Source organism: Brassica rapa, chromosome A03 (assembly GCF_000309985.2).
Source record: "Brassica rapa cultivar Chiifu-401-42 chromosome A03, CAAS_Brap_v3.01, whole genome shotgun sequence".
NCBI classification, from domain to species: domain Eukaryota; kingdom Viridiplantae; phylum Streptophyta; class Magnoliopsida; order Brassicales; family Brassicaceae; genus Brassica; species Brassica rapa.
This window is the reverse complement of record NC_024797.2, coordinates 25965634-25980755: the sequence shown is the minus strand read 5'-3', so window position 1 is coordinate 25980755 and position 15122 is coordinate 25965634. Positions and strand designations below refer to the sequence as shown.

The 15122-nt window shown below is 34.3% G+C and overlaps 4 protein-coding genes across 8 annotated transcripts; 1 reads left to right on the top strand and 3 right to left on the bottom strand.

Annotated features, from left to right (window-relative positions):
* Positions 1-384: 384 nt before the first annotated feature.
* LOC103861344 lies at positions 385-4772 on the bottom strand. Its single transcript, XM_018658098.2, has 2 exons — positions 2356-4772; positions 385-1688 (listed from the first exon to the last, which is right to left on the bottom strand). The coding sequence occupies exon 1, from the start codon at positions 3878-3880 to the stop codon at positions 2864-2866; it is 1017 nt and encodes a 338-aa protein (XP_018513614.1). The 5' UTR covers positions 3881-4772; the 3' UTR covers positions 385-1688; positions 2356-2863.
* A 253-nt stretch (positions 4773-5025) lies between these two features.
* On the bottom strand, positions 5026-7107 carry LOC103861343 (PGR5-like protein 1A, chloroplastic). 3 transcript variants are annotated; one of them, XM_009139045.3, is made up of 10 exons: positions 6815-7104; positions 6610-6722; positions 6410-6506; positions 6230-6330; positions 6091-6147; positions 5920-5996; positions 5671-5833; positions 5487-5584; positions 5333-5412; positions 5026-5226 (listed from the first exon to the last, which is right to left on the bottom strand). In XM_009139045.3, exons 1-9 carry the CDS (start codon positions 6999-7001, stop codon positions 5343-5345), a joined length of 963 nt encoding a protein of 320 aa, XP_009137293.1. In that variant the 5' UTR covers positions 7002-7104; the 3' UTR covers positions 5026-5226; positions 5333-5342. The 3 variants fall into 3 exon arrangements, with proteins under 3 accessions (XP_009137293.1, XP_009137294.1, XP_009137291.1); XM_009139046.3 differs by having other exon boundaries at positions 5041-5232; positions 6610-6716; positions 6815-7107; XM_009139043.3 differs by having other exon boundaries at positions 5041-5232; positions 6815-7103.
* An 880-nt stretch (positions 7108-7987) lies between these two features.
* On the top strand, positions 7988-9459 carry LOC103861341 (leucoanthocyanidin dioxygenase). Of its 2 annotated transcripts, XM_033288096.1 has the most exons (3): positions 7988-8586; positions 8677-9248; positions 9318-9459. In XM_033288096.1, the coding sequence occupies exons 1-3, from the start codon at positions 8090-8092 to the stop codon at positions 9350-9352; spliced, it is 1104 nt and encodes a 367-aa protein (XP_033143987.1). In that variant the 5' UTR covers positions 7988-8089; the 3' UTR covers positions 9353-9459. The 2 variants fall into 2 exon arrangements, with proteins under 2 accessions (XP_033143987.1, XP_033143988.1); XM_033288097.1 differs by having other exon boundaries at positions 8677-9455.
* On the bottom strand, positions 9392-14928 carry LOC103861342 (protein TPX2-like). 2 transcript variants are annotated; one of them, XM_009139042.3, is made up of 18 exons: positions 12703-14928; positions 12380-12511; positions 12203-12283; positions 11897-12029; positions 11704-11806; positions 11535-11585; positions 11304-11401; positions 11144-11219; positions 11000-11062; positions 10818-10904; positions 10649-10707; positions 10463-10541; positions 10322-10387; positions 10166-10228; positions 10022-10084; positions 9884-9928; positions 9687-9790; positions 9392-9557 (listed from the first exon to the last, which is right to left on the bottom strand). In XM_009139042.3, exons 1-18 carry the CDS (start codon positions 12815-12817, stop codon positions 9539-9541), a joined length of 1437 nt encoding a protein of 478 aa, XP_009137290.1. In that variant the 5' UTR covers positions 12818-14928; the 3' UTR covers positions 9392-9538. The 2 variants fall into 2 exon arrangements, with proteins under 2 accessions (XP_009137290.1, XP_033143979.1); XM_033288088.1 differs by having other exon boundaries at positions 9687-9928.
* Between the last annotated feature and the right edge of the window lie 194 nt (positions 14929-15122).

Here is a 15122-nt window from a genome sequence, read left to right as displayed (position 1 = left end):
TTTTTATTTTTTAAAATATATTAAATGATATATTTGTAATATTTAAATATAAATTTATATGATAAATTAATCTTTACAATTATAATAAAAATTAAAATTAAAATTTTAGTAAAATATTTTGATATAATTTTTAAATTTCTAATTAAAATAATAAAGAGGTGGGTAATAATTTTTCTAATTCCAAAATCTTAGCATCTCTTAAAAAAAGAAATTAAATTTATAATACATAAAATATATAAATATATTTGCAACTATAAATTCTACTGAAATAAATTTGTTAAAGAAAAATAATCTTACGCTGTTGTTGTTTATTTCTAGAGCTTGACCCATGACCGTATAAATATTTGCTTTCACTTTAATTTTTTTCTTTGTAATATTGGTATGATATATATATATATATATATATATATATATATTTATATTTGTAAATTAAAATGTATTACATAATTGTTAATATAACATTTTAAAAACATAACAATTTTATTTATTACTTTCAGTAATTATATTTTATGATTTTAATCGTCTATTATATCACAGTGTAACATATAAACAAATCCAATATTTATAACAATTGGACTTATATTATGAAAGCATTATACTAATAATATATATGAATAAATTATTTTTATTTTATTTATATGTTATATAAATTGATTATGATGTGTGATTTTTTATTTTATTATTTATTACTAATAAATATTTAATATATTAATACAAAATCTATCAAGAAATCTATTTTCGTTAAGATTTGAATAAGAAAATATATTATTTAAATTAGGAAAAGAAATTAAATGTTTAAATCTATTATTTAAATTAAGAAAAGGCAAGCATATTTCAATATAAGTTCAATAAATATTTTAATTGCATTTCAATGTAAATAAATGGTAAAACTAAGAGGTATTTTTTATTTTGTAATTCAATTTTAATAAGACACTTTTAATAATATAGATATTACACAAAATAGTTAACAGATGGTTAGGTGCTTCTTATAGTGTTAAACAAAACAATTAATATATATGAGACATGAAGTAGTTTAACGTGATTCAGTTTCTTCTGCAAATATGCATTCAAGAGATTCTCCTCGATAACTCATGGTTTGTTCTATCAAAAAACACTTTTGTTGGTCGCCTTCTAGTTTTTTTTTTCTTCTTCTCTGTGACTATTAGATGGAGATAGATACTATATATATAGACGTGATCAACAGAATATAAAAATAATAAATAGTTAAATATGGTGCTTGATTGTAGGGTTGTTATTGATGGGAATAATTCTTTTTGATAGAACAAATTGATTTCACTAAGGCAGGTTAGTTAGGATTGAATCATGCCTAATATATACGCAAATTATGATGTTGACTTCGCTTAGAATATTCCGATTGTAAAATTTTAAAATTGACTGGACTATCTCCAAAATCTTCGTAATAAGAACATTTAAATACAAGTGAATCACGCCGGATATCTTTAGCAAAACGTGAAAAATAAGTTTAAAATTTTATATCCATATTTTATGTTGTTGTCATAGTGAGTGCATATTGTGGAACATTTTTTCACAATTTGCTATAAAAAAAATTACAAACACAATATGTTAAATATACGACCACTAAGTGTTTCGTGTATATTTTTTGTTTGGTAAGAAAAAAGAAAAGAAAAAGAAAAAAGTATTAGTTATGTGCATCATACTGATGACACCTATGTTACATGGAAACGGAAGCGGGTACGTGGAAGCGGAAGCGTATGGAAGCGTAGAAGCGAGATTTTTAAAAAAATTAGGAAGCGGATACGTGTTATATATATATATATATATGAATATATATACATATGTAAGATTAGTTTTTTAAATCTGAAACTAAAAATTATATGATTTGAATTTAAAATAAAGCATTTATTCATTTATAATAATTTTCAAATGACTTCATATTTAAACTGTGAAAATACACATAAATTAAATTTAATAAATAATATTATATTTTTTTAATTCTATATAATTAATTGACATAATATATTTGAATATATGATTTATCTTTAATAAAAACCTCAATGCATAAAGATAATTTATAGTATTAGTTTTAATATTTGTATATTTCTATTCTCTCTATTCAATACTATTAAAATTTGGATTATATATAAATTAAAAACTATAATTTTATATTTTTTATTGATATAAGATATTGTTTTTTTAAATGGAAGCGTGATTCCAAAACGGAATCGTAAGCTTCCAATGTATTTTTAAAGAGAATTTTTTAGAAGCGTTTTGGAAGCGAGATTCCGTAAGCTTCCACAAGATTCCGATTCCGATTCCGGTTCCGAAGCGGGAAGCGGACGTCCGCTGAAGCTTCCGTGCAACGTAGGATGACACTAAAATTTGATACTAATAGCGATTTTATAATGAATTTCTAAAACGTATTGTATAAAGTATATGATTTTTGATGTAATTTTAATGAAGTCCTAAATAGTTCATAATGTGGTTACTATATTATGTAAAAAACCATGTATCCAGTATATATGGGGGAGATGGTTATGAACGATATGGTGGATATATATATATATATATATGTATACTTCATTTAGCTATAATGATGACATTAAAAATTGTACATTATTATACGATGGACCACAATATGGAAAATATTAAACAGAAATTAATTGTAGGTTCCAATCGGTTGATATCTTAAAAGGAAAAATAGATAATTATGTTAAATCAATATTTATTAATTCAGTGGCATTATGCTGTAATTATTTAGAAAAAATCAGGGTCAAATCTTATTTGTACTCCAGTTTTAATAGATTAGATGTAAAAAATTATATTAAGAAACTCAATTAACACAAAATTTTGGGAAAATCGGAAAACAAATTAATTTTTCTTTTTATCGATGATGATTCAAATGAGTGTTTTTATACCTATCATCGGGCATTACAGGAAGAGTTCTAGTTCCAGAAGCAGTAGGAGCCCTAACATGACCAACCATTGAAACCTGAAGAGCTTCTTCTTCATAAGCTCTTCTCTCCATTTCTTCTCTCTCTGCTTTCTTCTTCCCCTTCACCAACATCGCCACCACCAACAACCCTAACAAAATCGCTCCAATCCCCGACCCAATCACACTCCCCACCGCTACTTTCCACCGGCTCAACTTTCCTCCTCCGCTGCCGCCGTCCACCTCCGTCGATGGCGTCACCATCCCACCACCACTACTGTCATCATCTTTTCCTCTAGCTTCTGTCGTCACCACTAGAGCGTAATGCCCTTGTCTTGTTCCTTTACAAACATAAGGTGATACTTGATCACTAAACGTTGTGCTACCGTTGCTTGTGAAACACGCACACAAGACTGATGAGTTCTTCTTCGTCGTCTTAGGGTTATCACTTGCCTTGATCTTCAAGAAATCGATCAAGATAGGGTTTTGATCGGTACCAACGACGTTAACCTCGTAAGGGTTCGTGGCCACACCGTCAGGGTTAGCGTTGTAAGCTAACAAACCAAGAACCGGTGATGCGAGCTGGTAATTGTAACCGGTTAAGTTATAACCGGTAGAGTAGATTGAAGACCAATTCGAACCGAGGTTTTGTCTAACTAGCATGACTCTCTCAGGGCAGGGCTCCACCGTGACGCCAGCGCCGATGTGAAACTCGCCGATTCTTGAACCGTATCTTCTCAAGCTCCCGCACCTTAACTTAACCGTGTCGATATCTATACCGGAGAAATTAGAAGGGAGATGGATTTTCTGTATGGTGCCTGTGTTGAGATTAAGCTTAAAGTTTCTAATGGTGTAGTCTCTGATCATGAGATCTAAAAGACGTGTAGATTGGACTGATTGAGAGTCAGAATGGTGGAATGATAAGAGAAGTGTGAAGAGAATGATGATGATTATGGAGAATGAATCCATGAGAGGATCAAGAGTTCTTAGGGTTGAGAGAGGAAGTGAAGAAGAGTAAAGAGAAAAGAGAGTTTGACTTGGTGGGGATGTGTGTTTTGTGGACAAACATTATAAACACTTACACTTCATTAGTCAGAGTTCTCTTTTACCTTTATACAGAAAAACATATGATAACTATTAAAGTAGCATATGACCGTTCTAACGTATAGGTTTAAATGATTTTTCGTAACAGCAGAAAAGCAAATGATCGGTGTAGTGGTGGATGAGAAAATTGGGTGAATGATGATAGAAGCATGGGAAGATGATGATCATGATTACTCTTGTTTCCTAACTAAAAATAATAATATAGTTAGTAAATTATTTCATATACAAGGCAAAAGAAGAAGAGAGACATTGGCGTGCTAATATTCGTGTGACTTTTCCTCTTTTGTGTAATGGTTTTTGTCTGTTCCTTTTATTATGTGTGTTCTTGACTTTAGTTCTTTGTTATCAATCAATTCCTTTATGTTACACACCATTTGAACTTTTTTACACTCTAATTCACACTATGCACTAATCACGCTAATTTTTCTTACCGGTTAAATCATGTAAACCATTTTTTTCCCCTGGGAGTTACAGTGACTGGAGAGTAAAGGACACGAAGAATTAAAACTGAAAGTTATAATTAAGGATATTTCGAATATTTTAGGCATGAACAAGTTTGTGATCAAGCCAGTATCTCGTTTACGCTCCAGCGATTTGAATAAAGGGTGAACCGGAAATCAGTTTTATCTAAGATCGGAATAAAATGTTTATCATATGTTTTTTTTTTTTTTGTCATTGTTCTTGTTTGTTGTTGTTGAGCAAGTAGAAAGAACAAAAACATAAACTAAAATTTTTATCACAAGAAAATCAACAAGCGGTAGAAAGGAAAATGAACCTTACATTTTGAAGGTGAACCGCATACATCATGTGCACTTTTTTCTTATATAATCATTTTTATGTTGGAGTTGAAATCAAAACTTTAAGAATAATAATAAGACTTTTCAATTCATTGCTTTTACTCATGTTGTACGTTTTAAAAGTAAGAAAAATAACAAAATAAAACCTAAATTATAATTTTAATAGTAAAAAATTTATTCAGACATAATAAACAAAAATAAAGTAGATTAAAGTTTTGTTATGGGTTATAGCAGTTTTACTTAACTATCATATTACCTATGAAAGGTAGGTGAATATATTCATAAAATATTTCCCTTATTGCTTACACAATACTTACATATCAGAAAACATGTGAAAGAACATGCAAGATCTTTAAGTATACAGCATCAAATCTATATTTTGCCTCTGACAAAACCCATTCTTCCTTTTTCCATCTTCATCTTGTTGTAACAGAACAAATCAAAATTTTACTATCTCATAGTTGCATGTGAATTTAAAGTAACTAAGTAGAACTAGTATATATGAAGGTGTGTACTGTACCTCACAGAGTTCAAGCTTGGCTTCCTTCTGGCAATGTGATCAACCGAGAACCCGAGTCATACTCCATCGCGGTTCCACAGCTAAAACCACGCAAGATTGATACTTTGTTATATGTGAAAACTCTCTAAGCAAAGGTCTAATGCTACAATCTTACTTGGTACATTTTACAGTGTTGGTTTTGCCACCGCTTGAGATCGACAGAATTGTTCCAAAGAAGGAGGTATTCTCCGTTCCACAATTCGGACAAGGACCCTGCCAAACAAAAACATAAAGAGACAAGAACATTCGTCAAGGACTCTTTCTTATGCAAACCTTGAGAGTGATCATGGTCTTTTTACCTTCAAGATCAAGAAGTCTTTGATGATCAGTTTGGTGATGGTTAGAGCCAGATATACAATCAAAGGAACGGCAGCGAACCAAGTGAATATGAAACTGTATGGTTCTGAAAGCTCCAAGATGTATGTGATCTCAAAACCTGTAATGTCGTCCAGGAAGAAAAACCTGAAAGTACACATAAATTGAAAGAAAACATATTAGCAAAGACAAAACCTGAGGGGTTAAAAAGAGAACTGGTTATATATACTCACAGTCCGAGAGCAACAACGGTTGCTGGAACATTTAGCAAGAGCATTTTGAAGTAATCTACGGCAAGATCACTATACACCTGCATTAAATGAAATTAACAAGACTGTCAATATATATATCTTTATATATATAGTATATAACACTAAGCATATGAATGTTTATGTTATCTTTACCTTCTTACTACGGAGACTGCATCTTGGACCCTCACACACAATCTCACTACCATCGATCTATAGAACCAGAAAAATTCATAAAATAGAAGCTTAGAAAAATAATATATCTATCTTGAGTGAAGCATAAAGGGAATGGAACCTTTAGTTTGAGTTTGAGCTTATCAAACTCTTCATCATTAAGGATTGGATTACCAGAAACATAAGCCATTGAAGCTTCCAAGAACCTCTGTTCATCAGAACCTGCGTTGTTCATAAAAGCAATGACTTTCTGCCTAAGAAACCAAAACAAAAGATATGACTATATAGTTGATTACTGTACTTAGCATCACAACACTGCTTCCTTCCCACATCAACTCCTCTTTAAGGTTATCAAACTCCTCATTCGACATAGTCGCCTTGCCATCATAATAGAAAGACTACAAGAAAGAAAGAAACAATGCTCAAGCTCTTCATGAAGATTTGTTACTTATATATAAAAAAAAAAAGAGGATGGTTGATGGGTTTATGTAGCCGTTATACTTGCAAGGCTTGGAGAAACTCTTGTTCCATTTCACCAATTGATTTCTTTTCAGCCTTGTTGATGCTGCAGTACGGCATGATATTGCTATCAACGTCTTCTCCTCCACCTTGACCTTAAAGTAAGACCAAACGACTTAAAACTCATAAACTTAAAAGGTTCATTACAACTTTGAATGAGTTCGAAACAGAGAGATATGATGAAGACCTGATTGCTCTGTGGTGGCCTTTGCTGGCAACAAGAAGAACCTTTTTCTCAAGGAGATCGACCTTCCAGGGCTGAGCTGAGCCCACTGAGTCCTCGGAGATGGAGAAGAGAGAGAAGCGGTGGGTTTCCGAGACACGGCGGAGAAAAGACGGGGGCTTGTCAAACTGAACAACATCTTGCTACCCATTGTCACCGGGAGAAGAAAGAAGTTTTGTCAAGATGGAACCTATGGTTGAAGATGAGTGTTGAGTTACTGTGAGCTTCAGGGTTTTTTTTTTCTGATTATTTTAATTTATTATTATTTTTATTAAAATTTTAAATTTGGAGGGAAGAAGAGATAAGAGAGGTGTGGAGATGAATTCTTATGAGATCTCTGATATTTTTTTCCCTTCTCATCAGTGAGAAAGAGATCTTCCACGTCAGCATTAATATCCACCCTTAATAAATTATAACACACAGAATATACTAGCTTATAGACAAAATTTTATGCTAGGTTCTATAATAATACAATCCCATATTAATATTTATATTACTAATAATTTTTTTATAATAATTATGTATTTTCAGATCTAAGCAGATTAAGAAATGAATTAATAAATAAAGTTTTAAAGAGAATAATATCATATAGTTTTGTTTTTATTTTCAAAAAACATGTTAGAAGATAATTATTCTGGCTAATAATAAAACCAGTCAAAATGTTTTAGTAATTAACTGGTTTTAAAATTATACTGATGAAGCCATATATTGTCGACACGTGGAGATACGATTTAGGCACGTGCACACGGACGCAGAAGAAACGCCACCTGATGTGATGTTGGGGTTCAAATCGGTTCGGTTCGATTTTACCGAATTGAACACCTTTAAATCATCGTCGATAGTGATTGGTTTATTATATTGGGCCTATTTAAATGAGCTTTTATAGCCCATACCAAACAAGGACCCGGGAACTCCCCCGTTTTGACCGTTAGATCTTATAAGGATGGTGAAACTATCAGTCAAACCAAACTATCATCTTCCGTTGACCATGAAGTGTGACACTCACTTACTTACCCAACCTTCTTCACACAATCCACTAACAACCGGTAGCTCTACACTTCTTAATACAACAACTAATCCTTCTTTTTAATTAAAAATAAAATAAAATGAGATATTTTTTGCTATAAGAAAGCCTTTGCACATTTCATTTACTGGCAGCAAATCTAAAACAGAAAGTAAGTACTCTGTTTTTTCCCCTGTTCTAAGCTTCTTTCCTTACCTTTACTCTGTTTTCATCAGATGGTTGAAGTAGAAAGAGTCGAGAATTTAGCAAATAGCGGAATCAAATCGATCCCAAAAGAATACATCCGTCCAAAAGAAGAGCTGGAGAGCATCAACGACGTTTTCCAAGAAGAGAAGAAAGAAGACGGCCCTCAAGTCCCCACCATCGACTTACAAAACATCGAGTCTGAAGACGAAACAATCCGTGAGCAATGCATAGAGGAGCTCAAGAAGGCTGCTATGGACTGGGGAGTGATGCATCTGATCAACCACGGCGTACCGGTTGACCTGATGGAGCGTGTGAAGAAAGCAGGAGAAGAGTTCTTCGGTTTGCCCGTGGAGGAGAAGGAGAAGTACGCAAATGATCAAGCCACAGGAAAGATCCAAGGGTATGGAAGTAAATTAGCTAACAACGCGAGTGGACAGCTAGAGTGGGAAGACTACTTCTTCCATCTTGTTTATCCTGAAGACAAGAGAGATCTCTCACTTTGGCCCAAGACACCAAGTGATTACGTGTAAGTTTTGATTGTTTTTGGTTAAGACAAAGTCATAAAATCAAATCTTTGTTTTGGTTATATAATTTTTTTTATGGATGATTATTGTAGAGAAGCCACGAGTGAGTACGCTAAGTATCTTCGTTTGCTAGCAACAAAAGTCTTCAAGGCTCTCTCTGTCGGTCTCGGCTTAGAGCCTGACCGTCTAGAGAAAGAAGTTGGCGGTTTAGAAGAACTTCTCCTCCAAATGAAGATAAACTATTACCCGAAATGCCCTCAGCCTGAGCTAGCACTTGGCGTGGAAGCTCACACAGATGTAAGCGCTTTGACCTTCATTCTACACAACATGGTTCCGGGGTTGCAGCTTTTCTACGAGGGCAAATGGGTCATCGCAAAATGTGTTCCTGATTCCATTGTGATGCACATTGGCGATACGTTGGAGATTCTTAGTAATGGCAAGTTTAAGAGTATACTTCACCGTGGGTTGGTGAATAAGGAGAAGGTTAGGATCTCTTGGGCTGTGTTTTGTGAGCCACCCAAGGATAAGATCGTTCTTAAGCCGTTGCCGGAGATGGTGAGTGCTGAGACTCCGGCTAAGTTTCCTCCAAGGACATTTGCTCAACATATTGAGCATAAGTTGTTTAGAAGGAACGAACAAGAGGAGTTGGTGCCTGAGACAAAAGATTGAGTCTGTATATATAATACTCTGTGTATGTCTTTATCCAGCGTTTGATGTGTACATCTAATTAAAGATTTGAAGGCATATATATGTCTAAAGATTGTGTAATTAATATATGTGTTAGTAAAACCGAGAAACACATGAAGATATATGAACCACATGTTGTATTAAGAGCTTGAAAGTATTTTCTGATTTACATTTATGTTTTTTATATCTTTTTTTTCTTATGCTACTAACTGTAAAAAGGAGTTGTTGATGATGATTCCATATGCTACAAAAGCTGTTTCTATACCATCAGCGAATGCCTAAGCTCCTGCCAAATTAGAAAAGCAATAAGGTATAAGCACCTGTTGTCGCATGATATATAAGCCCATGACAATGAATCCACCATACAACTATGAAACGAAAGATAGTGGTTGCATGACTGACTTTATTAGCTTACCTACTAGCGGTCCATTGCTGGTTTGTTTCAGGAACTATTCCGCTATGACCAGATTGTATATGTCCAGCTGAAGAAACTGTTTTTCCAGATGCCACTCTTGTTACCTTCAATGGATGGGTATTGTTACAAGAAATTAAGAAACCACAGGCTGTAAGTGGTTGCAAGCTGCTTTTGTTTTCACTAAGTTTAGAGCTTACCTCTTTCCCTGCTTGGAAAGAGTACACTCTATTTTCCTTGAAGCCCTTGAACCAAGAATATATTGCAACTCAATGATTAGACTTGGAAAATGGAAAAAAGGAAAATAGTAAAGTGAAATTGAGGTTCACAAGCTGTACCTTTGCTTGAGGAAATCTTGTGCGGGATCCACTGTTTTGCTTGATCTCTGGTTTGATGGAGAGCTGTATGTTAATAAAACCGGGTCAAGAAACTATGAGAGTAATCTGGATAAGACAAATCATACGTTAAACCATGAGATGTACCTTGCTGAAAAGGTCTGTTGGTAAATCTGGTTGAACTCTCTTTTCTGTATTAAAACTAAACTCCTGTGTTGCATTCCAAAAACAGTTTGCATCCTCATCAGGAAACTCCATTTACAGATGAACAAGTGCAAAGAATAATTGTTAAGACTATCATACCAAAGGAACTGTTGTTTCTCGCTTGCTATTTTTGAAAATGCCCATGTCTCCTCTGCTTGAAAGTATCTGTTTCACAGGAGTGAAAACCAATTTTAGGTTTGAGAACTATAATGCAAGCGGATGAGACTCAAGAAAGGATACCTTCTTGTTCAGAGGACGAGCTTTAAAAACATGTTTCCCTTCCGAGACATCATGCTTAGATATATCCATAACGTTTGGTCTGCAAGAGTAATTAAACTTTTGAGTTTATATACACCTCAAACACAAGTTGAAGTGAGAAATCAAGCAATCCTTCTTAATTTTCTATGTAATTTTATAGGTCCATACCTCCTACTTTCTCTGTTAATACCGTCAAGTGCATCAGTTATATTAGATTTTTCTGATCCCTGTTAAAAAGAAATTTCACTTTTAAGGATCAAGTTGTGTAGATAAGAGAAGAACTCGTTAAGATAACAGGGCAGGCAATAAAACTAATATAAAGTAACAGTGTTGCTACCTTATACGCATCATTTCTCTGATTAGACCTTGTTGTTACTGCTGAAGAATGTTGCATAGCCCTTTCTGAAGTCTTCAAATGGAATTCCTGTTAAGGAAACTCAATAAATGTAATCCTAAGTCTTACACCAGGTTATTGTGTGGAAAGATATCAGCTGATACGAATTCATTTCTAATACTTACTTGGAACTCCGTTGGTTTTGGAGTACTCTTTTTCCGGATGGGCAATGAAGGAGCATCAAATATCTAGAGATCATAAACAAGCTTGAGTTGGGCCAGGACAATGAAATCATTTCCAGTATACAGTTCTTAGTAACAGATACAAACCTTTCGGTTGAAAGGGCGTGCTTTGAATCGATATATGGTTGTTGAGTCCTGTTCTAAGTTCTCATCAATCTTGCGGCTGAAATAATCATTAGCAAAACATCATGTGAACATGAGACTTTTACTGTAACAACTCATTTTCAGCAAATAGTTGGGGTCTGACCGTATCCTGTGTGCCCTCTGCAATGTAGCAAAATCAGGCTCCTGTGGGACAGTAATCTTTGCCCTGTGATGTTGTGAGTTTATATCAAGAGTTATATCCTGCAATACTTAAATGATTTAGTTTTTAAGTAAGAGCTCCATTTTCACCAGAAAAAATTGAATATTCCATATACAGACACTTCTTTAGACTTACGTAAGATTAAAGAGTAAAGAAGCAATAGTAAAATCAAACCTTCTTAGGTATCTTGTGAACAAAACTCATCTCCGGCTTTGTATCAGCAACCTGAAACAGAAACAGGATATAAATGACTTTATATTGCCACTGATTTCAGATAAACATAGTGCACTGTCAAAAGGGAACCAACTATAGTGCACTGTTTTAACAGTGATAATAACTCTACCTTGCGGAGAAGACCCCCGTCAAGTTTCTGTCGTTTGGCCGCTTGAACTTCGGTCCCACATAAGCCTTTCTCATGAACTTGGTCCACTTGCATATGGAATTTACTATACAAGCAAAAGAATCTACGTATAAGGTGAAGCTGAGAAAAGAAAAATACAAAGATTCTAACATGCTTCCAACAGTCGTCACCTCACCTGGCATTATTTTGTTTAGCTAACTGGCTAGCAGTTGGTTTCATTAGCGTAGAGCTCCTTGGAAGTGGTCTGATGCTTGGCTTAGCTCGGAATTTTGGTTTATCATTGTGGTTGTGACTACTAACCGTTGGCCCTGGTAAAAGTGAGAGACCACAAACAAAAAAAAAAGTAAATACAAAAGATGGACCACATCCAAAAAGGTACTTAGAAACGTAAACTAATTTTCCAAGATAATTAAATAGCCTGAATGTAGTGTATAAAAGCATAAACAATAATTGGATTATTATCGCAAAATAAAGTCATCACCTTTGCATATAGGTTGGTTTGGAACTTTCTTCAAGTAATGAGCTTGTTGGGATGAAAATACCCCAAAACGCATTCCATTTCCTGAAGCCAGGTTAAAAAAAAATAAAGAATCTATAAACATATCTAGTGGTCTCCACTTTCTACAACACACACACACACACCATATAATCAACTCACCAGTCTTATTCAAATATGGATGGCGATCGATATCTCCATCCTTCTCGCCACCGTCTTCACCCTCTGGTTTCGTGGATGCCTCGGTCTTGTCATCAGACATGTCTTCTCCGAGCAACAATTTTGTCACGAAAGCTGAGAAATACAAACAAATTTAATAACAAAGAAATGGTAACCGAAACTAACCAATGAGCAGAAGCAAATTATAAAACATACAAATGTGATCACATCGTACCACATTGCAAAGGAAAAATGTATAGTTTTTTCAACAGAAGCGAAAGCGAAAAAGCTTATGATGATGATGAAGAAGAGATAGATACACTCACGAGAGGGAGCGTAGGAGGGAGCAGAGTGAAACCAGAACTCGGCGGACTGAGACTCAGCTGGTGACTCCTCCCGAGTGAAATCGAACCACCGAGCTGCATCAAACTCGTACTCCATATCAAACAGAACCTCCACAGTCTCTCTCTCTCTCTCTCGCTCTCCAAAGTCAGTCACCGATCGTCTTCTGCAAAAACCTGACTGAACTGAACTGACTTTTCTACAGAGATCTCTGATTCATTGACTCTGCTGCTGATGATGAAGCAAAAGAAGAAAACGGCACTAGTTTCGCTGTTTCTGAGATATTCGTTTTAGCGGACAAAAAGAAAAGTTTTATTTTAATTTCCCATACGAAACGACGTCGTATTAGCGCTGTGATGTGTACAAACAAACCACTCGAAGCACAAAAGCGAAGCGAGAGGACGCTCCGGTTTTTGTAACGACTCGAAATTTTTGAATTGTAATTAAGACTATGGATAAGACGATTATACCCCTACCAGCGAGAGTGTGTGAGGGTGTTTTCGTCAGTTGAAGATTAGTGAGCCTAATTAATATTTTTTCTTTTCTTACGTGGGGTGCTTCGAGGCGCGCCTCTGGGTCTGCGAGCTTTCTTGGCTTTCGACGACACTCTCAATTCCGGCTGGATCGATAATTACCCTTCTGTGTTGTCATTATTTACGTATCTGCCACTGACGGTTGCATTCTCCCTTCTTTTGTTGAACATACATAGTTTTCATTCTATGGAATGGAGATTGAAATTTCTAAATGAAAGCTCGTTTTCTACTCTTGTGAAATCATTAGATAAAAAATTTCGAATGATGTTAAGATAAGCATATACAATAGCTTTGAGACATCTATTTTAAAATGGGAATAATTATCAAATTGAAAATTTCATTTTTTTTTTTCCTTTTTATTGTATACGTGCGAATGCAACACTCTATTGCATTGCCAGAGGGATGATGATAGAAGCTTTTTACATGGAAATTGAAATTCTTTCTGTATAAAGTAACATCTTCCAAATGATATATTTAGATCATTATTTAAAGTAATTTTGAAATCAGTTTCATATGAAAATGAGGTACGTGTGGACACAGCTTGACGTTGACTGTAGATTTTAATAAGTTATCCATCATTTTGTTTTAAGCAAAACTTGTCATTTAATACGGTTCAATGGGAGAGTACGCAAAGACCCAAATTTGATTCAAAGAAAAGGACAAATTATCATTTTTTGGTTCTTGGGGTATGACAAAATTTGAAAATCTAATAATATGTTTTTCCCAGGCATAAGTTTTGTTCAAAGGGTTTTGGGTTTTGGACCAACGCTACTTTTGGGATTACAAAGATACATTTATTTGGGGAGATGTTGGTTGAACATTTTCAAAGGTAGTAAATGAAAATTTAACTAAATATAGAGAAAAACTTGATTCATATGCACATGTAATTGTCGGGACATTTAGTTATATGCACTATCTTTATACTATATATATTATTTGATGATGTTTATATTCACGTACTTTGGCCTAACATGATACCCATGACAATAGATGCAGTTATCTTCTTCTATCCATCAATTAACATGTTCGAAATAATTTTAGTTCATTCAGATATATTAAACTTTGCTCTGACAAGATTCTTATAAATAATTTTGATTCGACGTATACGAGAAAAGTAAATTATTCGAAGATTCTCTCATTTTAATCGTTTCCCGATAACAGTGCAAATAACAAGAAAGTTTTTATCATTCATGTCACAATAATTTGATCTGTGCATACCTTGGTTCATATTGGTTAACCGTATTTTTCTTCTATTTATTTTTTAAGAAAAACTATTTAATAATGAAATGAAGTACCAATGAGACAAGAAAAAAACAGAGCTCTTTCACATACTGGAGCGGACCTGAACTATGTAAGAAGACGATGTATAATGTTTGAGGTTAAAAGCATAGAGACAAAAGCAGCAGCTCAGAGCTTGTCACGTGGATTTTATTGCAACAATGCTTCATCCTCTTTCTTCATGGTCTCCATCCACAGCTGTCTTTTCGCTATACTTTGTGATGAGAATAGTGGTAGCTACAGTTCCTAAAAAGCCGAGAATGTTGTGTGTAGCCGAAAGGCCGTTTTCATCTGTAGAAGATGCTTCTTCTAATGTTTTTACAAGATTCCCCCTTTGCAACACAAACGAGAGATGGTTTAAAAACAATCTCACTGGACAGTGACGATACATGATCCAAACAGTGAAAATTGAACTTCATTCAATCAACCTTCTAGAAGCTAACCTTGCATGTTTTATTTTTTCAAAATAAAATCTAACAGCTATAATCCACACAGTGAAGATACATTAAGAAGAAAAAAAAGATTGTTTTCATTATGTTACACGTATTAAAATAGCATCAAATCTTTAAATGGGCCGGGTTGGGCCTGCGTGT

Coding starts and splice junctions, on each gene's coding strand:
- LOC103861344 (XM_018658098.2), bottom strand. CDS start 3,880: ATGGATTCATTCTCCATAATCATCATCATTCTCTTCACACTTCTCTTA.
- LOC103861342 (XM_033288088.1), bottom strand. CDS start 12,817: ATGGAGTACGAGTTTGATGCAGCTCGGTGGTTCGATTTCACTCGGGAG. Junction 10,388..10,462: donor CTCGTCCTCTGAACAAGAAG/GTATCCTTTCTT, acceptor CCTGTGAAACAG/ATACTTTCAAGCAGAGGAGA. Junction 10,085..10,165: donor CAACAGACCTTTTCAGCAAG/GTACATCTCATG, acceptor ATTAACATACAG/CTCTCCATCAAACCAGAGAT.
- LOC103861341 (XM_033288096.1), top strand. CDS start 8,090: ATGGTTGAAGTAGAAAGAGTCGAGAATTTAGCAAATAGCGGAATCAAA. Junction 8,587..8,676: donor AAGACACCAAGTGATTACGT/GTAAGTTTTGAT, acceptor TGATTATTGTAG/AGAAGCCACGAGTGAGTACG. Junction 9,249..9,317: donor GTTGGTGCCTGAGACAAAAG/ATTGAGTCTGTA, acceptor ATCTAATTAAAG/ATTTGAAGGCATATATATGT.
- LOC103861343 (XM_009139045.3), bottom strand. CDS start 7,001: ATGGGTAGCAAGATGTTGTTCAGTTTGACAAGCCCCCGTCTTTTCTCC. Junction 6,507..6,609: donor AGTTTCTCCAAGCCTTGCAA/GTATAACGGCTA, acceptor TCTTTCTTGTAG/TCTTTCTATTATGATGGCAA. Junction 5,585..5,670: donor AAGACTTCTTGATCTTGAAG/GTAAAAAGACCA, acceptor TTTGTTTGGCAG/GGTCCTTGTCCGAATTGTGG.